This window comes from Spermophilus citellus (assembly GCF_964194105.1).
Source record: "Spermophilus citellus genome assembly, chromosome: 7".
In the NCBI taxonomy this organism is placed as follows: Eukaryota; Metazoa; Chordata; class Mammalia; order Rodentia; family Sciuridae; genus Spermophilus; species Spermophilus citellus.
In genome coordinates, this window is record NC_138188.1 from 120520801 (window position 1) to 120547238 (window position 26438).

Consider the following 26438-nt stretch of genomic DNA (forward strand, 5'->3'; position numbering starts at 1 on the left):
CTTGTGAGGAAGACTCAAAAAGGATTTAGAACTCTGGTACACAGTTTTATACAATTCTTCCAGACCGATGGTGTCTCCATTGAGAGTCTCACTACTTCTCTCTAGGCTGTTTTGAAGCTTTATGGGTTTTGGTGCCTCATATTAGGATATTTATATTTGGACAATGCAGGGAGGGGATGATGAGGTGTTAAAAAAATACCCATGGCTGCATAAATTATCAAAGAGCATCAGAGAGATCGAAATCATGAAATTCTTTCATTTCCATGACTGGATTATTTCCATTAATTGGCTTCCAGGGACGTCCAGGACATTTGGGGGAGTTTGTTTCCGGAAAATCAGGTATTAGCTCAAATAAAAAGCTATTTGGTTTTATTTGGATATCAGGGATCAAATCATCATAATTCTCTGTGGGAGTTGGTGGCATGGGAGGTGTCACTGCTTCAAGGAGATCTGAGTCCTGAAAGTCAGAAAAGGTAACTGCTACACCTGGCTGGGTTAGGGAATGGATGGGCGTTGGCCCTTCCGTCTTCTCCTCTGTCTGTGTAGAAGATGTAGTACTAACTTCAGGAAAGCTTGCCAAATGCTCTGGTCTCTGGTCATTGAGCTTTCCATTGTTTTTGTCTTTGTTTTTATGTTTTTCATGACCATGACCATGCTTAAGCTTATGTTTATGTCCATGGGCTAGGTCATGTCCTATTTGATGTCCATGGTCAAGGCCATGTTCAAGATCAAAGTCAAGTTTGGGTTGATATCCATGATCAAGGCCATGCTGTTGTTGTTGACCATGGCCAAGGGCATTTTGCTTTGGAGGATCATGGCCAACCCCATGTCCCCTTTTGTGCCCATGGCCTTGCTTATGCTCATGTTTATGACCATGGCCAAGCCCAGGTTTAATTTTCTTTTCACTGCCCCACCCATGCCCATGAGTGGGTCCTTCCTCTTTTTCTGGATCCTGTTCTTCATCTTGCACAGGTGCCATGGAAGTGTAGGGTAGACTTACAATTGTTCCTCCTTCTTTTTTTTCTCCTGGTACTGCTCGGAAAGGTGAAAAACCTGGAGGCCTTCTCCTCAATGTCATCTAAATAGGAAATATTAAAATGAACACATTAGTGCAAAAGCCACACTATCAGTGAAAAAGAGACTGAGATCTGGCATTACTATCTTGATTCACAATGGAGCAGGTCTTCATCAGATTTTAAATACTATATTAATCTTCCAGAAAGGATGAATAACAACTTTTCCTCTTTTGATTGATCTTGAAATTTGTGGACATTTGAGTATTGTTCTTAATTATACTCTAAAATATGGAGAGGTTTTTATTCATCTGGAAAAGCCAGGTGGTTGAACTACATGACCTCTAGATTATCTCCTAAGCTTATAATTATGTACATCCATTACACAATATTTATTAATTGATGCTATTTGTATTACCACCATTACTGCTTTTATCTTAAAAGGCCCTAAGTGTCTTTATAAACTAGGTATATTAGGGAGCATATACCCACAGCCACTTTATTGGACTGAGACACATTAGGATATGTTCACAAGCTTGTAATGCAGTGTCTGTTGTGTTAGACTATACATATACACACGTATGACAGGAACCTGCCTCAGAACAGGGGAAAGAGGCAACTTGTGATGAAAGATATGGATTTACAGGCTATTTCTACCTAGACTTTTACTACCTGTGAGAAAGTGATGGTTGAAGGCAGTGTTTGGTAGTAAAAGAGATGAGCTTTGGAATCAAGCCAGACCCTCTAGTAATCAGCTGCATAATATGGGCTTGGGCTCTGATTTGACCCACACTTGATTCCAAGTGCCACTAGCTTCACTTTTCTGCAAAAACAGAATAATAAAAGTAACTGCCTCAGAAGGTTATAGGAACACTAATGGATAATGTGTGTGAAAATTCAGGAACAGAGGAAGCACTTAAAATGTCACTTTGGGACCTCAGTCTTCTAATTTTTAATGTCTCATCCTTAACAGTGGGGAAAGCGCTACTTACTTCCCAGAGTTCTTTTAAGACTTAAGAATATGATGCAAACTAATGTTTTTCAGATTTGAATCACGTGTATAAATCCCTTGGTGGGGAGTGTCTTGTTCAATTGCAGGTTCTGATTCAGTAAATATGGAATGAGTGTGAGAGTCTGCATCTCAAAGCTCCTTGGATGAAAACAGAACATAGCCCAGTGCTGCATCTGCCCCAGGTGAGTATCCAGTATTAGCGCCTCACAGCAGGGACTGCATCTCATTACCAGCTCACAAAAGCTTCCAGGGGATGCCTACAGTGTGTGTGAAGTGATCAAGGGGATTGCTGCTCTTTTTTTCTAGTCATAAGAAATGTGAGATTTCTCCAAACTATTTAAAAAAGATAGTCCCCCAGTTCATTTCAGTAATGGTTCATTTTCTACCCCCAATATGGCTTTTCAGAATGAGCAGAATTGACCCTGAGCTAATGCAGATGATGGATGGCAATCAGAATCATACCATTCCTAGCACTTGACAGTTGATGGTAGGGTAAACTTTTTGCTCCCAAGGTATCACATAAACTTCAGCATTGCAGCTTAGACTTTGCTGTTAATGAAAACAGAAGCCCAAAGAGAGACAAGTGTTATTCATAAGACATTTAAATAAGGGCTACTTAAAACATCAAGTAGTGAAAAAGCATTACTACTCACACCAGGATTTTTGATCTCACAACTTTCAGTCAACTCTGTATTATCTTCCTTGGAGCATGTGGTTTCCCTGGCTGTGAACTCAATAAAAAATTTCTTCCCAGCCACCACCTGGAAAAGTAATTAGCCCCAAATTCATGCTTAATAAATATTTGTAAAATAAATTATATTTTTTACCCTAAGGAATTTTAAGAGAGGACCTTGAAATTTTAATTACATATTGACCAACTTGAAGAGTTGTACCGAAAAAAGTACAAACATTTCATAATAAAAGTTTTAGTTTGTATGCATATTAAAACTATTTGGTGGGCTGGGGTTGTGGCTCAGTGGTAGAGTGCTTGCCTGGCATGTGTGAGACACTGGGATTGATTCTCAGCACCATATAAAAATAAAATATTGTGTCCATCTACAACTAAAAATATTTTTTAAACTATTTGGCTGTTCCATTTCCTTTTCTAAATGGAGGTAAGCAGGTTATAATTATATTTTAATCAAACATTACTTGTTGTCCTTCAAGTTTTTTTTCCCTTGCCAAATCTTGAATCAATGGAATGCTGAGTTAGCACTATAGAAATTATGTGGATTAAATTATGAAATTAGTTAAAAAATATTTGAAATCTCTCTCTCTCTCTCTCTCTTTTTTCTTCAGGTACTGGGATTTCAACCAGTATCAGGGCCTCAATCACAAGCTCTTTTAATTTTCTATTTTAATTTTAATTTTTAATTTTGAGACAAGGTCTGGCTAAGTTGTGACACTGACCTTGAATTTGCAATCCTCCTACCTCAGTCTCCCTAGTAGCTGAGATTACAGGTGTATGCCATCATGCTGGCTTCTCACAGTTGTTTAAAATTAGGATTTCCATCTCTAACAACAGTTTTAAGCACTGCATAATGCTCTTTTCTATTTTTTTTAAATAATTTTTTTTAGTTGTAGATGGACACAATACCTTTATTTATTTATTTTTAATGTGGTGCTGAGGATCAAACCCAGTGCCTCACATGTGCAAGTCTTGTACTCTACCACTGAGCCACAACCCCAGCCCCCATAATACTCTTTTCCATTAAGCATTTTATAGCCAAATTTCTTGAGCAAATTATTTAGTATTTAATTATAGATTTTAAGTGTTTTAAATGTAGTATGTGTGTGTAATATTATGCAGCATTTAAAAAGAATGCAAGGCATCTGTATCTGTTGACCTTGAGGGAGAGTCATTATTTAAAAAAAAAAAAAAAAAAAGGAAGTTACAGAGGAGTAGTGTAATCTTACATTTGTAAAAGCACACTACAAGCCTTCTTTATCTCTTTATGCTGTTTAAAAGCATGGAGAAATGTGTGATGATAGATGGAGCACAGTCATAGGAAGAACTAAATTCCTCTATATTTTTTGCCATAGTTTTGTTGGGCAAGTATGGTTAAGTTAGTACTGTCTTCCATTCTAGGGCGACAAAATCAGAATCACTTCACCATCATTATCAGGTATCATTTTTATCAAAAGTCTTTCCAGATTAAACTCATCCTGCCCAACTATTTTTTTAAGTACAGAAAACCAAATAGCAACATGAATCCCAAGTAAATTTAAAAACTTAAAGAAAATAACTAGAATATTATAAATATATACTCATTAGAACTCAGAATGAGAAAGGTCTTTGTCGGTGAAAAATAGAATACATATTCCTAAAGTAAGGGGGAACTGTTTAAATTTGATGAGACAAAAATAAAAACAGAGTCTCATAAATCCCAACAAGCAATGTAAAAAAGCAAAGTAGGAAAATTATGTTAGATGATATTTGTATACATATAAATCCCAATTCTAAAAAAATGAACAAAGGACTTGAGCAGGTATTTCAGATAAAAAGTTAAAATGCTTATTAAGCCTGAAAAAAATTTAATTTTATTGATGACCAGTAACATGCACATTTGAAAAGCAGTGCAACATCAATTTTAATTTCTTGTGTTCACAAGGATAAAAACATTGATGATACCTGGTGTGTGTTAGGTGTGGGAAACAGGCAGCCCCAATCACTGCTGATAAGAATAGAATTAAAATCAAGATCCCTAACCATTGTTTTATACCCAGGTTGTGTGAATGTAAATTGTCATACTTGCAAGTAGTTTGGTGATTTCACAACTTGCACAAACAATCTCATTATATACATATTCCTTGATATTCCTAGGAAAAACCCTCAAAGAATCAGACACAGATTTCTGACATTTATTCATCTGGCAGAGCACCCACAGCCTCAGGCCAGCAGGAAAGGGGGCAGGGCAAAGTAGACATACAGGTCAGAAATTTCACTCAGTAATGTGAAAATAGAAGATTTACAAAGTGTTTGGTATCTGAAATATCAATCCGATTTGGAATGGATGTGCATCCAAACAGAACTAAACATGCAAAGCCAAGACAAGACTAAAACTACAAAACATATCCCCAGCAACTTGTCAAATTGGTCACTTGGTGAACAGTTTTCAGCAAATCCTCAAATGTTAATTTATTTCCAGCACTAAGGCTGCCTTAAGTGACCATGTGTAAGCAGTCAAATTGCTCTTTTGAAATGTAAAAAAATCAGTGCAGATTCGTCTGTTACAAGGGGGTTTGAAATTTTTCCTGTGTATTCAGATTGATTTGACAACTAACTGAAGGGGCATGTGACTCCTTTTGGTTCACAGCATTACTGCTTCGGTGCCCCTGGTATCCTTAGTGTAAACAGACACTCATACTAGAATGTTAAGTTAATCTACAGAGAGAACTGTAACTCCTCAGGCATGAGATATTCATGTTTGAGAATGAGTCATTCTCTCTTGACAGCAAACCTCTAACATATAATATATGGCAGATGACTCCTGTGACAGTAAGAATAAGGAGATTTAAAGGGGTATGGTGGTGCACACCAATTTTCCCATCGGCTCAGGAGGTTGAGGCAGGAGGATCTTGAGCTCAAAGCCATCCTCAGCAACTTAGTAAGGCCCTATGCAACTTAGTGAGATCCTGTCTCAAAATAAAAATATAAAGGGTCAAGGGATGTGGCTCAGTGGCTCAGTGGTTAAACACCCCTGGGTTCAATCCATGGTACAAAAAAAAAACAACCACAGAAGAGGATTTCACACAAGAGTGAACATGTAAAGTTCAAGAGTTTGTAGCATGAATAAGCATCTCTTCAAGTAGGCATAGGGGTGTTACATGGCGGCGAGGTCGCAGAGTGGGTGGTAGAGCACCTGAGTCATAGATCTAAGTGTCAGTTATGATTATGTTAATAAAGTCTGGTTACTTATTTAGATTAAAAAACTAACATAAGAAATTAGAAAGTTAAAGTAAATAGCCCATTATGCCCTCGCCAAAACCCCACCACTGTTTTTATTTTAATATATGTTTTTTTAGTTGTGGATGGACACGATACCTTTATTTTATTTTATTTATTTATTTTATGTGGTGCTGAGGATTGAACTCAGTGCTTCACACGTGCGAGGCAAGTACTCTCCCACTGAGCCACAACCCCAGCCCCCCCACCACTAACAAACAGTCTGAAGCATGTCTCCTCAGTATTGCTTTCTGTGGTTTTTTTTATAACATAATTGAGAACAATGTATATTCAACTTTATGGCCTTTTTTTCATCATTGACTATTATAATCAGACATTGTCTACATCAAGCACTCATCACAAAGACACTTTTAAATTGCTGCTCAATGCTGGATGATGTGGCTCATGCCTGTAACTCCAGTTTAGGAGGCTGAAGCAGGAGGATTTCGAGTTAAGAGCCACCCTCAGCAATTCAGTGAGGCCCTAAGAATTTAGTGATACCCTGGCTCACTCTCAGCCACATGGTTAAGCTCCCCTGGGTTCAATCCCTGCTACCAAGAAACCTCCACTTCTGCCCCTGCCCCCATTGCTGTTTAATGCTCCATTGTAGGAATATACCAGGCATTGTGTAATCATTTTTGTATTATTGGTCATTTGGGCAGCTTACCATTATTTGATCTTAGAATTAAAACTTCAGTAAATACCATTGTATATAAAGACTTATATTTTATATTTCTAGAAATTCAATTTGAGCCCAAAGTATGAGCTTTTAAGTGAGAATTTCCTCACTGGACTATGAAGATCATGTTGCCTGGCTGCAACTTGATTCTAGTTTGATTACTTTTCTTTAGCTTGTAATTAGGCAAGCCAGCTTTGAGTCTGCAATAGGAATCTGTCCATGCACATGACAGGCATAGACTGTTGGAGCTGGTAGGGATTTGGGCTTTTCTAATTTAGCTACTCATTTCACATATGGGGCCACAAAGATTATTTGAATTACCCTGGGGTCATCCAGGATGCCAGTGGCAGATGCTGTGATACAGCTGTCTTTTGACTCCAGATGAGGACAACCCTTATCCTCTACTGACAAGGCATGAAATTGGAGATGAACCCAACTGTGCACCTGTAAGTGGGAAGGGCACCTCAGGCAGAGGGGACAGTGAGAGAAACAGCATGGAGGTAAGACAGTGTGGATGGTCCAGTCAAAGACCGATTGACTGATATGGCTGAGCCCAAGGCACTGTGTTCTATAATTCTATAAGCCATAGAATAAAAATCCTGACTTTTATTAATTATAATATAGTTGCTGGTATTTGGACAGCATGTTAGAATTTGAAAAGTGATTTGACATACATTATCTTATATTTACCCTAGTCATTTATACATAGTAAACAGAATTTTTTTTTTATTTTTTGGTTGGACACATACGTTTATTTTTTTAATTTATATGTGGTGCTGAGGATCGAACCCAGGGCCTCACTCATGCTAGGCAAGCACTCTACCACTGAGCCACAACCCCAGCCCAATAAACAGAATGTTTTAAGAGACCTAAAATCACACATGAAACATGCAGAGAAGTTGGGTTCACAATTCAAATCTTACCATATTCCATTATTAAATAAACTGTTTCCCAATCCAGAGCCAAGATCAGTGGTACAAGTAGCAAGCAATTTGCACAGACTATAACATCCCCATTTTTAAGCATAATTTACAGACCTGTGCTGAAGCTCTTTTCACAGTGTCAATCTTGAAGTAGAAAGTTTCGTTATTTTCTGCATTAAGCTTTGTAATGGAATGAGTAAGTGCTTCTGCCAGCTCAGGGCTGTCGAGAGGTATTTCGAAGGGGCAGCCGGGACAAATCTTGGGATGTGGTTTTACAAGATCCTCTCCTGAAAGAATGAGACTTTAAGTCAGCCTGTGCACTGGAGAAGCAGCCTAGCCTAGTACTTCTCCCACATGAGACCTAGCATCCTAATTTATAGAGGGCCACATGGTAGCTCGGGTTCAGGGACGAGTCAGGGAATATTTTCAGTATGACCTTCATTTTCCTACCTCTTTGTTCCCCTCCTCAGAGCCCAGTGTGTTTAGGTAAACATATGCAACTGGAGGGTGTCAGTGACTCAATCAGTATGCTACACTTTTCCTGATTTTTTGCATATTTGATGGAAACTATAAAAACCGATGTCTAATTTATAGGGGTGACTCTCCAATGGGAAAATTTCAAGTCTTGTGGCTCTGATGAACAGGAAGCTTCTGGAATGCTTTTCATCATGGAATGTATACAACTATTTCCCAAATATAAGGAAAGCCAATTCTTTTGGAAAGAAATACTGAGTTGACCATAAACTCACACTATCTCTCTTTTCTCCATTATAACATGCAAAAAGAATCACAACTTCAGTTAGAAGGATTTTATCCTGAGTGGTTAAAACAAGACAGTAATCTTGAATTTACAACACCAGATTTTAGAACGACTTGTACATAAGCAAGACCAGCTGGCATGGTACCTGCAGGCCAGTTTTGCCCAGAAAGCAGAAACTTTCCCTTCTCTCACCACATTCCCTTCTGGCCACTTGCAGGACAGTCTCAGCTGCAGCAGGTGCAGCACCCTGGGCAGGGGAGGGATGAGAACTTCTCAGAAAGGCCCATAGGCTACAGAGACTTCTGCATGATGTCGTGAGAACAAAAGCATGGTCTATATGAAAAGACTCAGCCAGTTGTCCAGGGCCACTATTTCATTATTGGGTGGCAACACGTGTTATCTCTCACCTGAATGAATGTTGCAGTTCTGTAAGAAGGAAACAATTCTTAGCTGAGGATCCACATACGCACTATCTGTACATTCACCCACATCCTGGTTTTTAAAAAGCAAAATTAAAATCTTTAAACAACTAGTAACATTTTAAAAGATATCTGTTTTCCAAATCAATGCTGGGGGTGGGGGCAAGGAATAAAACATAGTATAACTGCAAAAGAAAAAATAAGAAATAGATAATATAATCGATAACATCAACAAACATATCCCCTACATAAATAAGAGAAAAGATGAAATAAATGACAAGAATATTTATCATAGACAACGATAACCATGTAAGTATAATTACAACATTGATGAATCATTGTCACCTTGAATTTTCCTTGTTTTTTTACATTTACCTGATATAGCTTTGTTTATTCCTTATTTTAAAACTTTATTCTTTTTATAAAAATATATGATCCTTGAAGCTGTAATACATGATTTTATTTTTAACTTACTTGGAATCTTTTTTCCTTTTCCTTTTTTTCCTTTTTCCTTTGTGTAGTGCTAGGACTGAATCCAAGGGCCCTATAAATGCTGGGCGATTGTTCTACCACTGAGCTACAACTTCAGCATTTGCTAAGTTTGACACCAATTCCTTTTTTTTTTTTTTTAAGAACTCTTTAAAGAGCAGAAATATAAGGATGCTTCCTTAACATGATAAAGAATGTCAATATGGAACTCACAGTAAATAGCATACATAATGATAAAAATTTTAGAAAATTCTAAATTTTCTTTTCCAGTAAAATCAGGGAAAAAAATAACTATGTGGTGAGTGTCATTTCAAAAAATATTTATGGAAGGTAAGTTGAATTCAATGAGACACTACTGTCCCTCCCCACCGCTCCCCCCAAAAAAAGTCATTAAAAAAGACATGATAAACCTCAGTGATTCTGGCCTGTATTCCCAACAGCTGGGGAAGCTGGGAAAGGAGGGTTGCAAGTTCAAAGCCAGCCTCAGCAACTTAGTGAGACTCTATCTCAAAAAATAAAAATGGGTTAGGGATGTGGCTTAAGAGCCTCTGGGTTCAATCCCCAGTTTTTTTAAAAAAAGAAAGAAAGAAAAAAGGAGATGAAAGTTATTATTTGCAAAATATATACTTATATACCCAGAACAATCAAATGAATCAATAAAAAGCTATTAGAGTTGAAAATGATAATTTATACATAAACACTACTTATTAAGAAAAGAAGAAAATAAAAAGAGAAACAATGGGATTTAATTCTTAACAGCAATAACCAAACCAAATCAAGCAAAAACAAAAATAAAACCTAGGAATAATTTTGTTGAGAAATGTTCTGGCTTTATATAAAGAAAATCACATAACTTTATAAGTAGACAATAAAACTTGACTAAATCGAAAGATGTAACAATTTCTTGAGTAAAAAGATGAGATATAATATATATGCTGATTCTCCTTAAATTAATTTAGGAAAGAAAGCAAAGCAATTCCAATCAATGAGTTTTTCTTGCAAATTTATTGAAAGGTTGGTTTAATACAAACATTAGAATAATAATCACATGTTTAAACTTAATATGATGTCATGGCTATTAAAACATGAAAGTATAGGTATAAAAATAAAGATCAGATCTTTCATAGGAAACCATTATAGGATAAAAGTTGCCACAAATTTATGTAGGAGAGAAGAATGTTGAGAAGTTTTCTTGTTCTTTTGAAAAATTAAATTTAAATAGCTCATAATATATATCAAAATTAATTCCAGATAGATTTAAAAGCTATGTTTTAAAAATATTGAGCACATACAAACTAGGGAAAAAATGAAGTATCTGCTGGGCAAGTAATGGAAGATTTTGAAAGGAAAATATTGGTAGATTTGGTTACCTATGAACAAAAGTTATTTTGAGTCAGAAATACTATAATGAAAACTGAATGGTATAAACTGAGACAATGTGGCAAAGCACTGATACCTTTAATATATAAATGCTCTTTTCCAGTTTAATCAAATTCATTTCAAAGAGAAATGGGCAAAGGATATAGATGATAATTCATAAGCTCACTCCATAAACTTCTAACACGTATGAAGATATTATGGATAAATAAATGCATAGTAACTGTATTGTTGATTGAGGAAATTTAAACTGAAAATATTTTAATCTATGAAATTAGCCATCTTTAAAAAAATAGTACTGAATACTACTGTGCATTATAGACAGAATGTAAATTGATGCATTTTTAGTAAACAGTTAACGTGTGTGTGTGTGTGTGTGTGTGTGTGTGTGTGTGTGTGTGTTGAGAGAGAGAGAGAGAGGGATTGATTTAAATACTCTTATATGATTTATACCATACATAAAACTGGGGCTTTATTCTGAAGATAAAAATACCAAATACAGAAATAGTTTTGCTTTGAAAAGTTTTGGTGAACTGTTAATTATAATGAAATATGGAAATAACCCAAATATTCAAAAGTAGAATGATTTAAAAAATAATTTAAAGCGTCTTCATTAGAATATTACACAGGTGTTTAAAATAATTTTATCAAGAATTTTAATGACATGGAAAAATTCTTGTGTGAAAAAAATACCATGTAAAACAATCATAACTATTAAGAGGAAAAATCACTAAAAATTGTTCATAATTATTTCCCACTGAGAGGAAAATACACTAAGATATCTTTGGGTCTTTGGCATTATAGTTCAATATTATTTTTCCTATGTCTCTATATAGTCACAAAGTTTTTTTTTAATAATAAGTATATTTCCAATAAAGGAACACATATATAGTAAGTGTCATTTGAGATGGGGAGGAGGATGCTGGGAGGAGCCCAATAGTTCTTGATTCTGTCAATGCATCTAATTCACTGAGAAGCTTTCATATCATCCTAACCCCAGAGACCCACCCTACACCAATTAACTCAGTAAATCTGGGGGAATGCCCCAAAATAAGTGTTTTTAAAAGGTAACCAGGTGATTCTAATAAACTGTGTGGCTTGAGAACTACTATAAAACCTCTTTAATCACTGCCTTTAAAACTTTAATATATACAAAAATCATCAGAGAATCTTGTTAACATTGCAAATTCTGATTCAGTATATGTCAGGATTCAAGACACTAGTCCGTGAAATATACCTTGAATACCAAGGTCTTCAATCTCTCCTTTTTTTTTTTTTTTTTTTTTTTTTTGGTACCAGGGATTGAATCCAGGGGCACTTAATCACTGAGCCACATCCCTATCCCTTTTTGTGTTTTATTTAGAGACAGGGTCTCACTAAGTTACTTAAGGCCTTGATAAGTTGCTGAGGCTGGCTTTGGACTTGCAATCCTCCTACCTTAGCGTCCCCAGCTGCTGGGATTTAGAGGTATATGCCACTACACCTGGCCAAGGTCTTCAGTCTTAGCAATTGTGGGCAAACTATTTCTTTTATATTTCATTTCCTTTAATTATTATAAAAATTCTGTGAGATAGTTGCTGTTACCATCTCCTACCTTACAAATAAGGAAGTGGAGTCTCAAAGAAGTTATAACAAAAACCTGACTGGCTTTGTAACATCATCCAACACTTGAATTTCTTTGTGTTGCAAAGAAATAACATGCTACATAACATTTAGATCTATACGACCTCAAATAGCTAACTAAGCATAAAATGCAGAAGGCTTTATCACTTTTTATATTCACCTTTACTTTTAGTTTATATATTTGGATGAATTTGTTAGGGGATAGACAGATGTGAATGGTGGGAACACAAGATGAAGAGAATAATTCTATAAAATGAGCCTACTATGCTGACCCCACCTGCTTTCCTTCCAAGAAGCAATTAACCTGCATCCCCGCAGGGGCCTCAATGGAAAGGGTATGTCACATTCCTCAGCAAACTACTTGTTCACTGCAGGAGAAATAAACAAGGCCCAAAACAATGTTGACAAAAGGAACCCAAATTACCCGAAAGGAAACTTTTGTGACCAGATCCTGAAACTCTGGGAGATAAGGATAGTTCCTTCTAACCATAAAATTTGTAAGAATGTATGGTTAAGAATTCAATTAGGGGCCAGGTCGTACCTCAGTGGTAGAGTGCTTGCCTAGCATGTGTGAGTCACTAGGTTCAATCCTCAGCACCACATAAAAATAAATAAATAAAATAAAGGTATTGTGTCTATTTACAACTAAATATATATGTATGTACATACATATACATATATGTATATGTATGTATGTGTATATATGCTGTTTTTTTTTTCTTCTTTAAGGAATCCAATTAGAACTGGTCACCATGGGCCAAAGTGAACTAAAGTTGCCATGACAGTGGAGACCAGAAAGTCTGACGTCACCTTGCTATTAGTTGAAAGTCAAGAAGTAGACCTGGGTGGAACTCTACGGAAACTTTTATGGGATGCCCAATAAAACTGGAGTGCAAGAGAGGCACATTGTCCCCCTCCTCTCTGAGAGGACTCACTCCCTTGAGAGTGTCCACTTTCCTTTTCCCTAACCCTTCAATAAACTCATTCCTATTACTCTGAGAAACATGCCTGAAATCTTTCTGACTTGATCTCAAGAACTGAGATTTGAAGAGGGTGTCTTCATGCTGCCTCAGCTTCTCAGAAAGCCCCAGATCTGTAACAGTGTAAATCTGTATGTATAGTTCTGTAACCTGATTTTTTTTTCACTGAATATATTGTGACCATTCTATTATTCTACTAAAAACTCTATAAACAGTATTCTACTCTATATTTATACTGCCATTTACTTAACCATTTCCTAATGCTGCATATATAATTCATTCCCAACATTATCCTATTAAAAACACCACCAAAATTAACATCCTGTGGTCTGGACTTTCCATCCTCCCTCCCTCCCCACCTCCCCGCCCCCATCTAATAGAATTTTAGAAGTAGATTAAAGGACTTGCAGCAATTCCTTGGTTAAAGACAGTCTTCTGCTACAATGAAAATATCCCTGGGGAAAGATGCCTTTAGCCATTTTAACACTCACCAAAGATTGCCAACACCATTTTTACATTTTGTGGTTGGGATGACAAGATATCATCCTATAAAAGGCCACTAAGGGATAGAGACTCAGAATGTGCTTATTAAAAGACAAAGGTAGAAGAGGGAAGGTGAGAAAACCAGCAGAGAAAAGTTTGAAGTCAGGAACTGTCCTGTGTGGAGCTGGAGAACGCATTTGAATTCAGTGCCCTTCAGGTCTCCCCAGAAGACAGGAAAGTGTGGAGACATAACAAAGATAAACCTAGCAATTTCATCATTTGTTTAGGGCCTTTCCTAGTCTTTGGTTACCGTATTTCCCCTCGCAATCGTCGCAGATTTTATGCCCCCAATTTTTTGCTGATCTTATGAGAAGTCGTTTTGTTTGTTGTTTGTTTTTATTGTTGTTCAACTTTTCGTTCACGGAAAACTCTTTCTACGGTCTGTTTCTGTGCTCCACAGCGACTATAATCACTTTCAGTTTGAAGCAGGAAGAATTTTTTTTTTATATTTACCCACAATCAGAAAGAAATGCTTCGGACGTTGACTTATTGCTGACAGACGAACTGTACGGTTTAGCTATCACCGCGAGATGCAAGGCTTGCCAAGTCCTGTGGCAGCCTCGCCAGCAGCCTTCCCTTGTGGCTATGGCTCTTCAATAGGTTGACTGACAATACCGTTAACACCGCAGCGCTCTAAAGAAATCCCGCGAATTGTCTTTTGGAAACACATAGATAGCGCGCGGGGGCTGAGAATTCTAGGCTCAGCGCTTGCTGAGCGCAAGACAAAACGCTCATTCGCGTACCACCCGCAATAGCAATGCTGCTCCGTTTTCCTTTTAAGCGTCTGGAGAACAAAAGTATACCTTGCGATCTTTACGGATGAAACGTTATGCACCAATTTTTGGACTGAAAATTAGAGTGCAACGATTATGTGGTGAAATACGGTATACTCTATACTTAATTGCTAGATATGCAGATTCTTTGATGGGGCAAATTTGACCCTTATCAAAGGTTAGGTTATTGTTCACTTCAGGGATACTGAGTGAATGTAACTATGAATTGCTAAATGTCATTTACGTTTTAGGGATAATCTTCTCACATAGCCTTGATAGTGTCTATGCCCCTGAATACGGTAAACAAAATTGAAGAACTTTATAATTAGACTTTTGCTCACTCACACCATCGGAAAGGGACTTGCAGTCTGGAGTTAAGAGTAGAAAATCCTTTTTGAGACAATTAGTTTGAACAATTGAGTAGGTAATTCCATAGTTCCATCCAGCCACCACCTGCAATAATTTGGAGATAAGAGTTTAAAATAAAATTTAAATACTATTCACAGTGAGATATAAAAGTTATGAGAAATTTAAAGTACTGCATAGCATAAGTGCTCAAGAAAACTATTACTCTTACCTGACAAAAGTCGTTACTGAGTAAATATAGAGTACCCTGAGACTCAAACAAAACACTTAAACACACACACACACACACACACACACACAACACACACATTTACACACACACTCTCATGCACATCTACAAATGAAAAGCAATAATAGATGAACTTGCTACATTTCCTTTAATAAAACCTAGCAATACTTCCTCTGCCAGTCTGCATTAAAAAAAGTTTTAGTAAATTTTGTGAAACAATAATGCTCTCTCTTCTAGATAAGAAAACTTTAGAGGGGGAGTGGCCTTTATAGGTTCTGAGAATACCAGGTAGTGGAATTTTCCTTCTTTATTCTGGGCTGGCCCCACCCTGATAGTTGTATATGGACAGAATTGAGTAAAAAGTGTGTCTTGCCTCCAGGCAAGTCATAGGTGTCTTAAATTCAGAGAATTTTACTGACCAAAATGAATCACTCATAAGCATCTGAAAAGCAAGGGTCCCAGTGAATTAGCAGAAAAGACTTGGTGAACTGAACCAATAAAAAAAAAAAATAGAGATTATTAGGTATTTACTGCTTTCTCCATGATGATATGGAAATGTAATTTAGGGGCAACATAAAAAAAACAATCAGCCAGCCTTTTTAAGATATGGATTTTTAAACTCTAAAGCCAGAATGACTTTTCCATTTCTCTTTCTCTGGGAAAAATATGTAGTGATGACTACTTGCTCATTAAAACAGTTTGAAAGGAAGGATGAGTTATTAGCTACCCATTTTCCTTTGCATATTACACTCCCCACTCTTTGCCTTTGGTGCTCTTTACATGAAAACACAGCCACAATCTTATGTTGTCCTTCCACCAATGATTTATTTCAGGTGATGAAACCCTGAAAGTAAAAATCTAAGAAATCTAAACCCTGAAAGTAAAGATCTACATCATGTGACATGAAAAATTTCAAAACAAACCTGTCTTTGGGCTCTTTTTACTTCTCCAAGAGCAAAGAGGTGGGAATGCTTCGTGTTGTTGTTAAAATGTTGAATGGCATGTTTCAAAATGGGCTCCAGGTCAGGGCTCTCAGTTGATATGGGATGCACACAGCCCCGGCAGGTGTACTGAGCTGTCACCACAGGGCCCTCAGCTGAACGGAGAGAAGGCAAAAAGGCAGTGTTAGCTATCAAAACCAGCATCTGATACATTGTCTTGTCCTAAACCAAGAAGATACTTCATTCATTCATTAATCATTTATTTAAATTTAATTCTTTGATTTTTTTCTCCTCCAGTACTGGGGATTAAACCCAGGGGCACTTTACTACTGAGCTCCATCTCCAACTTTTAAATTTATTTTTGAAATTCTGAGACAGGATCTTACTAAACTGCTGAGGCTGGCTTTGAACTTCCAATTCTCCTGCCTCAACCTCCTGAGTCACTGGAATTACAGGTATGTGCTACTTCACCCAGCCAAGAATATAATTTAGAAAGCTCTAACAAATTTTGCAGTAAACTCTCTATGCAGAAGGAAAAACAAGAATATAAAACTGCTTTTTAGCTTGGAGGGGACTATCATTCACTCAGAAACATCTTATCTATATAATATCATGCAAAATTATTTTTAATGTATTGAATTAAATTAATTAATTAGTTTATTTATTTTTTTGACAGTTCTTAGGGATTGAATTCAAAGCCCTATGTATGATAGGCAAGTGCTCTACCACTGAACTATATCTCCAGCCCTTACATTTATTAAAAGTATTTTTAAATTACAAAAATTACACATGAATATATCCTTTTATTAAAAATTAAAACATTGCAGATATATTGCTTATTTTTCAGTGATAATGAAAGCAGAAGCCTAACTCAGAGTTTAAGGTGTTTCATATCAATTCAATCTGACAAATGTGCTCTTTGCTCTAAGAGAAAAAGAGCCAGTGCAAATACAGATTCATTTAAAAATTTTTATGTTACACATATTGTTAAAAATTTCTTAGATATTTATGTTTAGGATTTCATGTATCACCTAAAAGAAACCACTGGGGGAAGGAATACATGTGGCTGCCTGGCTGTGTTTTTATATGAAGAGTGCTGAAGGCCAAGAGCTTTCTTGTTAGTCAAGGTGACTGGGATGGTGCACGTGTGAAGGGGCAAAGGTATCACACCCTTTCCTTTGAGGCTGGTCTGCACCTGCTATGATAGGCCCAGCGCTAAGCTGGGCTGTAGGGAGACCTCCATGTGTTAGTAATGGTCACTTTTATGAAGGATGGGAGAGACAGAAGTGTAGACAGATCCTTTCAATATGATTCAGCAAGAGCTTGTAAAGACCCAGAGTGAGGTCAAGGAGGTCTCTAAGAAAAAAGTGAAGATGCCTGAACTAAGGCAGGTGGGGGTGACCTGAGGTGTCACCATCAGGTCTGAGGGCCTAAGAGAAGGGAGGAGAGGCTCCCAAGGAAACAGGATAGTTGTGGCACAGTAGCGTGGAATGTGGCATACACATGTTACCAGAGCTTTGGGAACAGTCGGTAGAGACGACTTGGGCTGCTGAGCCGGGTTCTCATTCCCTAGGTCAGGGTACCCAACTGCCTTCATATTCAACTATATTCAAAGAGACACAGACTCCATGGTGGATGATGAAAATTATGGCCCCCTCCCCCAGGAAAATGCACATATTCAACATTCTCCACATAAGTCCAGGGCATCAGAGACCTCCAGAAGTGCCTGAAGAAGAGTGTGCTGTAAGAATGGGGAATTGCAGAAGGGTTTCTGATAAATGGTGTGAGATATTTGAAAAAGAGCCTGTATTAAATTATCAAGTAAATTTCACCACAGGCAGCCCTAACCCGGAAAGGGGGACATAGCTGCAGAAGGAGAGTCGCACTTGGCAGGGTCACCCCCTGAGAGCCTGAGGCTTCCTCACCCAGTGGGTATGGAAGAACCTAACACAGGCAGGAGGCCAGCCGTGGTGGACAGTGCCGCCCCTCAGTGGTTAGCTTTTCAACATGACTGTCCTCACACCTCTTTCTTGGATTTCTCTCAATAAATAATCCCAGCAACTCAGAGGCTAAGGCGGGAGGATTGCAAGTTTGAGGATAACCTCAGAAGCTTAGCAAGACCCTAAGACCCTGTCTCACAATAAAAGATCAAAAGGGATAGAGGTGTAGTTTAGTGGTAGAACCACTTGGATTCAACTCCCAATACCCCCAAACAACAACAACAACAAAACTGGAGAGGAAATCAGTGGGGAAAATGAGAGAATCACTAATTATTATTAAAAAAAAAGATATATAGAGAGATGAGACAAACACAGAAGGTAGAAGAGGAGATAGAGACAAGACCAGCAGTTTGCCTTGTCTCCAACCCGTTTTTATTCAGAAGATTGAGTGGGAGGGAGAGAAGAGAAGGATAGCTTTTTGAGGGTGAGAAGAATAGAGAAAGAAGTACACTCAGCTTTTCTGGGTGACCAAATAATTTCCCACCCTATCTAGTTTTTCTTTCTTCCTTTCCTTTCCTTTTTTTTTTTTTTTTTTTTTTTTTTTTTTTTTTTTTTTGGTATTGGGGAGTTGAATCCAGGGTGTTATACCACTGAGCTACATCTCCAGCTCTTTTGATCTTTTATTGTGAGACAGGGTCTCAGGGTCTTGCTAAACTGCTGAGGTTAGCCTCAAACTTGCAATCCTCCCACTTTAGCCTCTGAGTTGCTGGGATTACAGGCATGCACCAGCACACCCAGCAGTCCCCTCTAGATTTCTAACTTTGCCTATTATCCCAATACAATATAACTTCTGCAATGAGAAGTTGCATATTTGCCCAGTTAATATTTTCCTGACACATATCTATGGAGATACTTGGTACCTCTGCCACATTAGCAAAAGGCTAATAGTGGTCTTACTTGTTGACAAGTTGCTCCATAATTATGTTCTTAAGCAATTTCATTTATTGATGTTCTATTCTACCAACTCCATTACTTCCTATCTGTGGGATCCTGGGCAAGTTATTTAACTGCTCTTTCTGTTTCCTCACCTGAAAAATGGTGATGTTAATATCTACCTCAAAGAGTTGCTCTGAGGATTAAATAAGTTCATGCACGTGAAATGCCTAGAACCATGCCTGGAACACGAGTGCCCAATAGATATTAATTATTATTTTTGTCCAGATTATCATTAATAATTATCAATATAGCTAGACATGGCGCCTTCAGGCCTCCTGTCTCCTTTCAGTCTCACAGAGCTCCTGTGCAGCAGGAAGCACTGCTATCTCCCAAGTGACAGTGAAATAGGTGACAAAGATCTCTGAAAGTTCCAGGCAGCACCAACCTCAGAGCCTCTGCTTGCCTTATTCTGGGATACTGCCTACAGTTGAGGGCAGGTCTGTCTTCCCGCCCTTTTAGCAGGGGACCCCCTCCCCCACCCCCACACACCTGATCCAAAGTGACAGGTGAGGAATAGAGTTGGAATGGGTCTGGCATGATGATTGGCATATGATGGCCCAACATCAGGGCTCTGCAGCTCCACCCACCCATATAGCTACGCTCCTAAGCATTGCAAATGTCATTGCAACTGCCACCTTCTGGGAGGGGACAGTCACCTGGCCTGGGTTGTGTTCCAGATACATAGAAATGGCTAATCTCCTCTGGGCAGTGTCACCAGATATATCAACTACCTGGAATAATCTGGCAGATCTGGGTAGCCACGGACAATTTCGTACTCTCCCTCTGCCCCACGGTTGCTGTGCATTCTCCTCTGGCCTAAAAGAAAAGATAGAGACCATTTACCCCAATCTTTTCTACAGAGAAGTCCACCCAGTACTGTTACTAAATATGTCTGTCTTTAAAAATAAAAATTAAAAAAAACTTGCGAAGTTTTTTTTTTCTAACAGAGTTTTAAGACATGAGAATGAGCATTTTTTTCCTTTTGTAGCCTAGTGATTGTGTTTTATAGCCCACTGATATTCATGATGTGTCAGAGGAGAGGCAATATGAATGGGGAGGCTTTTAAGAGCCTCAGAGACACTTCTTTTTCACCAAGATATTCACAGAGCCTTAGAACCTCCTGCTAAACTCTCTGCTTGCTTTACCTCTCAATTTCAGTGGATTAACACCATTTGCAAAAGGTTCAAATTGACCTATGAGAAAGAGCAAGGACCTTGGCATCTGCCACTTGCTCACTGTTCCCTCTGACAAGTCTCTTTGCCCCTCAGAGTCTCAGTTTACCCATTTCATAGGAGCTCTGCCACACTTGTTGTGAAGAGGAAGTGTGCAAACTCACAATAAGGTGACCCTCGGAGGCCCACCACACCATGAGCACTTTGGCGGCTTTCCACTTCTTGTTGAACAGAATTTTTTTGTTATTTTTCTGTCCTGTCATTTTTCAGTCACACCCATTGGACTTACCCTAAGCACCAGACATTATTCTATTAGGATAAAGCACATCTTCATCCCCACAGCTCAGGAGGTGGGCAGGGCAGCTCATTAGCCCTGACTACCAGAATGCTCAATGAGGGGGCAGAACAGCACCACCATCCTGAGACATTTTATAACTACAGGTGACTGTCATGTTCAAAATGCACAGAGTATGACAATATTCTGATATCAAAGAGGGGAAATCCTGGACTGTGAAAAGAGAGACTTGCTTCTCAGGCAGACAGTAATTCCAACTTTCCTTAAGATAAAATAACTTCTGTGGTGCACCAGGCATGTGGTAGGTGTTTGGTTAGTTATGGGTGATTTTAGTATGTTTATTTGTTTTGTTTCATTTTCTAATCCCCCCTTTTAAGGATAGCCTTTCTTAACAAGGTCCTTTTCATAATTTGTCTTATTTCATCTTCCAACAATACAATGAGGTCAATATCATTTCTTTATAGGGGAGAACATCAAATCAGAGAGGTCAAGTAGCTTTCCTGCCACCACCCAGGTACTTGAAGGCGAAGTCAAGATTTGTACACAGGCCCAAGTAGATGAAGTACCTGCATTCTTCTCTCATTGGACCTTGAGCTCAGCCCAAATGTTGATCTGCTATCTCTCTGAGGTCTGACCCCCAAGTCCTGGGTAATCACTAGGATCTCCTTCTCATGGGAAGGCTTATCCATGATTTTTCTATCTATGCAAGAACACAGATATTGGGCTGGGGTTGTGGCTCAATGGCAGAATGCTTGCCTCGCATGTGTGAGGCACTGGGTTTGATTCTTAGCACCACATATAAATAAATAAATAAGATAACTAAAAAAAAAAATCTAAAAAAAAAGAAGAGCCCAGATATTAATTAAGAATCTGACTTTTCTACAAATTTGAAGGTTTGTGTGCCTCCCTCAAAAACAGGCTCAATAATATTAATAGTCCCAGTGAGACATCCACAACTGATAAATGGATACAGAACAACACCTGGTACATATACACAAGAGAATACCTTTTTAATTCAGTCATTTAAAAAGGTAGATTTATCATTTGCAACAATGTGGATGGAGCTGAGGATCATTATGCTAGTGAAATAAGCCAAGCACAGAAAGGCAGGGACCATGTGACCTCACTCATATGTGGAATATAAAAAAAAATTTTTATCTCATAGAAGTTGAGGGTAGAACAGTGTTTACTGGAGGCTGAGGAGAGCAGTGCCGGGTGTGGAGGGGGATGGAGGGTGGGGGAGTGGGGAAAGGTTGGTCAGTGGGTACTGAATTTCGATCAGTGAGAGCAAGAAGTTCTGATGTGCCGTTGCACAGGAGGGTGACTGTAGGTAATAGTTATGAACTGTGGATTTCAAAAGATTAGAAGAAAGGATTTTGAATATTGTCACCATAAAGAAAAGCATGCATGTTTGAGGAGGTAGATATGTTTAACCTGATTTAAACATTACATAATGGATACAGCATCAGAACAGCACACGGTCGCCCATGAATACGTACAATTTTTATGTTTTCATGTTGGGAATCACCTACATACTCACAGCTTCCTCCGCTCCCTTGTAGTCACAATCCTGCCAGGTTTTGCCATTTTGAACAGGACAATCACCCTCCTTGATTTGATACTTGAGGGAATAAAATGTTTCAGAGCCAACCTGAAAAGAGCAACCACATATCATGGAGTTCATACAGCTGGCCCACCAAGAATAATCTGAGTGGGTTCTGAGATAGTTATTAATATTGGCCTTGATCTGATTTGATTCAATGAGATCCACACATTCACTAAAAATATAAATACTTACATCTTTATAAATATTTCCACAGAGGAAAATTCATATTATATTTACAAAAACGTTAGCTTATTTTTTTTTTGGTGAAAACTAATTTACATGTACATATGTCTTTGAAAAAGCTGGGAAAGATATGTAGCAATCCATTAAAATATTTGTCTCTCAGTTGGATTATAATTATCTTTTACTTTCTTCTTTAAGCAAACATTTCTAAGTTTTCTGACTTTTTTCCTAATAAACATACATTTGATAATTCTAAAGAATGAGAGATATTTAAATTAAAAATTATTAATAATTATTTCTGTGTGGTAGGATTAATAATGCATGATTTTAGAGTTTATTTACTTTATTTTCTATTTTTTCCTCCTTCCCCCCAGCACATTTTTTAAAGCAGCTTTTTTGAGATAAAATCACGTCATATAATTCATCCACCTAAACAGTACAATTCAATGTTTTTTAATGTATTTACAACAATTGCCTTAATCCATCTTAGACCATTTGATCTCCCCTGCAAAAGAAACCCTGCACCTGTTCTTAGTTATTAACAGTTACTTCCTATTCTTCCTCTCTCCATCTCCCTGGAAGTCAATAATCTACTTTCTGTCTGTCCATATTTGCTTATTGAAGATATTTCGTATCAGTGGAATCACATAACATGTGGTTCTTCTTTCACTTTTCATAATGTCTTCAAAGCCTTGAAAGAATGCTAAGAATCCTTAACCTGTATATATGAAGAACTCAAAAAGCTTAACGCCAAACAAACAAACAAACAAACAACCCAATCAATAAATGGGCTAAGGAGCTGAAAGACACTTCTCAGAAGAGGATATACAATCAATCATCAAATATATGAAAAAATGTTCAATATCTCTAGTAATTAGAGAAATACAAATCAAAACTACTCTTAAGATTTCATCTCACACCAGTCAGAATGGCAGTTATCAAGAATACAAACAACAATAATTATTGATGAGGATGTTGGAGAAAAGACACACTCAAACATGTTGGTGGGACTGCAAATTGGTGCAGCCAATCTGGAAAGCAGTATGACGATTCCTTAGAAAACTTGGAATGGAACCACCATTTGACCTAGCTTTCCCACTCTTCAGTGTATATCCTAAAGACTTAAAAAATAGCATACTATGGTAAAGCAGCCACTTCAATGTTTATAGCTGCACAATTCACAATAGCTAAACTGTGGAACCAACCTAGATGCCCTCCGATAGATGAATAGATAAAGAAACTGTAGTATATATACACAATGGAAAATTACTCAGCATTAAAAGAGAATAAAATCATGAAATTTGCAGGTAAATGGATGGAGTTGGAAAAATATCATGCTATGCAAAGTAAGCCAATCCCAAAAAACCAAAGGCTGAATGTTCTCTCTTATAAGTGGATGCTGACCCATAATGAGGGTGAGTGTAGGGAGAATGGAAGAACTTTGATTGGGCCAAGGGGAGGGAGGGATGGGGAGGGGGCAGGCAGGAAAGACGGTGGAATGAGACAAACATCATTACCTTGTGTACATGTGGTGCAACTCTGCATCATGTACAACCAGAGAAATGAAAAGTTGTACTCCATTTGTGTACAATGAATGGAAAAGCTTTCTGCTGTCATGTATAACTGATTAGAAGTAATAAAAAATAAATTTAAAAAATAAAGATTTTTCTATCACTGGAAAAAAAAAAAAGAATCCTTAGCCTGAAAGGATGAGTGATGTCGTGAACTATATCAGTGCTTCATTCCTTTTTTGGGGAAACATAATTTTTCTAAGATGTCATACAATGAATTTTAATGTGCAGAGGTGAATTAGATGAGTTTTCAGATACAGAACTCTGGCATGTCAGAGCACCAAGGGGCCCAGGAGTCGATGTTGTCCAACCACTCATGTTGCAGCTAAGAGCAGGAGGTCTCCCAGAAGACAGGGCATGTCTCAGACCGCCTCATAACCTCAGGAAGGCAGAGCTAGCCACACCTCCTTAGTCCCCTAGAGCCCAGGGTAGTGTCCTCTAAGCCTGCCTGGTCACAGTATCTGTATCTGGGAGATGATGGAGTCAAACAACATTATCTCGGGGCTGGGGATGTGGCTCAAGCGGTAGTGCGCTTGCCTGGCATGTGTGCGGCCTGGGTTCGATCCTCAGCACCACATACCAACAAAGATGTTGTGTCCGCCAAGAACTAAAAAATAAATATTAAAAATTCTCTCTCTCTCTCTCTCTCTCTCTCTCTCTCTCTCTCAAAAAAACAAACAAAACAAAACAAAACAAAACAAAACAAAAAAAAAACCATTATCTCCAAGATTTCTTCCTGCTGAAGAGTAGGTGGTGATAGGAGCTGTACCCACATGGCAAAGTAAAGATAAAATAGGATTATATGGACATTTTAGCATAAAGTCCAAATTTGCCACAAAATTAGTTGATGAAGGCACTACCAATGAATTGTTGCTTGCAAGCAGCAGGAAACAGAATTCCTTACACAAACATACTAGGTTGTGAAACAAAATGACTCGATTTTGCTTTCCAAAAAAATGATAAAATAAAAAACCATGTCGCCTAGGGTTTTCTCCTTTATCCTCCTGATGTCACAGGGTGGTAGTTTATTTATACTGAAGTAAAACATTTGCCTAACTAATCCAGAGAAATAGTCTTTTATAGTGAAATTTAAACTAACTCTTGAAAGATTTGTATACCCTTGAACTTATACATCCTGACAGCATTTTCTCCTACCTGAGTTCATCAGGGCAGAGATAAAAGTATATTAAAAGTCAACCCAAACATTACTATTAACCTTGGTGCACTCAGCCACAAAGACATCATGGCAGATATTTTGCCTAATGCGGTAGAACCATGCTAATCTCACTCCTGACTCCTCTTAAATACACCGCACAGAGAACCCCCTCTCATTTAAGGTTTAGAGGTCTTTAGATTGTATCCTCAGGCCAGACACCTAGTGAATCAATCCTCTTTCTGCAGGCTCACTGAGTTCTTGGATTCTCCTGTAGCCCCTTTAACCTTTCTCCATTTTTCTTTCTAGTATACTGCTCCCCTGCTCCCGCCCCACTGGTATTGAAGATTCAATCCAGGGGCACTTCACTATGGAACTACAACCCCAGCCTTTTTTATCTTTTATTTTGAGACAGCATCTTACTAAGTTGTTGAGACTGGCCTCAAACTTGTGATCCTCCTGCCTCAGCTTCCTTGGTCTCTGGTATTATATACCACTAGGATACTACTTTTTCTATCCAAAAAGCCAACTTTGTTTGCCCAAGGACTAGCCATACCTTGCCTTCTACCCCTGGCTCTGCCTTCCTGAGGTTGTGAGGGGTAGAGAGCAGGGTATGGCTAGGTATGCCCAAGGACTAGCCATACCCTGCTCTCTACCCCTACTTGCTGTTTTTTTTTTTTTTTTTTTTTCTCTCCCCATATACTAGGAGAGAGAGAAAAAAAACACCAAGTAGCTCTGGTCTTTTCCAACTGATTATCAGTCTTTGGCAACTGTTATTGGTGGTGGTTGTGGTGGTGTTGTATAGTGTGTGTGTGTGTGTGTGTATGTGTGTGTGTGTGTGTGTGTGTGTGTGTGTGTGTGTGTGACAGAGAGAGAGAGAGAGAGAGAGAGAGAGAGAGAACTGGGCTCTGAGTGATTGCACAAATCCCAAGTGACTTCAAGGTAAAACATAACTTACCGTCTTATTGACCTCAGTCACACGGTACAACACAAACTGGTTGCCACTTTGTATCTTATTGTTATAATTCTTCAGAGCAGCATCCACAGCCTTAAATACATCCTCATCATCACAATCAATTTCCTCAGTGACAGATTCCTGGGATAAACTTGCTAGCAGCCTGGAGCAGAGGAAAAGGATGGTTATTAGTTTCATGATTCAACAGTCTCCCTGTAGAATCTGAGAGATGGTTTCCCTTAGAATTGGGAGCCAACTTGGATGTTGATTTTAACAGTCTCCAGTCTCTTGTTTCCTCTGTTCTCTTCTCTCTCTACCTCAACACTTGGGACCTCAACACTTGGGGCCCTTCTGCCATACACTATTTGCTCTCTTCCAAAAGGACAAATAGCTCTGCCGGTTATCCAAGCAAATTTCAGCCTCTAACATTACAACACTTGGGTCACTGACCTGACTGTTTGCCTTTGAAAAGCACATAGGAGCACATAGCACAT

The 26438-nt window shown here is 38.2% G+C and overlaps 1 protein-coding gene across 1 annotated transcript; it reads right to left on the reverse strand.

Annotated features, from left to right (window-relative positions):
- KNG1 (kininogen 1) lies at positions 1 to 26268 on the reverse strand. Its single transcript, XM_081301843.1, has 10 exons — positions 25948 to 26268; positions 22017 to 22127; positions 19741 to 19825; positions 16056 to 16228; positions 14883 to 14990; positions 8741 to 8825; positions 7688 to 7860; positions 2679 to 2786; positions 2488 to 2574; positions 1 to 1078 (listed from the first exon to the last, which is right to left on the reverse strand). Exons 1-10 carry the CDS (start codon positions 26140 to 26142, stop codon positions 218 to 220), a joined length of 1986 nt encoding a protein of 661 aa, XP_081157969.1. The 5' UTR covers positions 26143 to 26268; the 3' UTR covers positions 1 to 217.
- Positions 26269 to 26438: the final 170 nt, after the last annotated feature.

Coding starts and splice junctions, on each gene's coding strand:
- KNG1 (XM_081301843.1), bottom strand. CDS start 26,142: ATGAAACTAATAACCATCCTTTTCCTCTGCTCCAGGCTGCTAGCAAGT. Junction 16,229..19,740: donor GATCTGCCAGATTATTCCAG/GTAGTTGATATA, acceptor CTCTCCGTTCAG/CTGAGGGCCCTGTGGTGACA. Junction 2,787..7,687: donor TGAAAAGAGCTTCAGCACAG/GTCTGTAAATTA, acceptor TTACTTTTCCAG/GTGGTGGCTGGGAAGAAATT.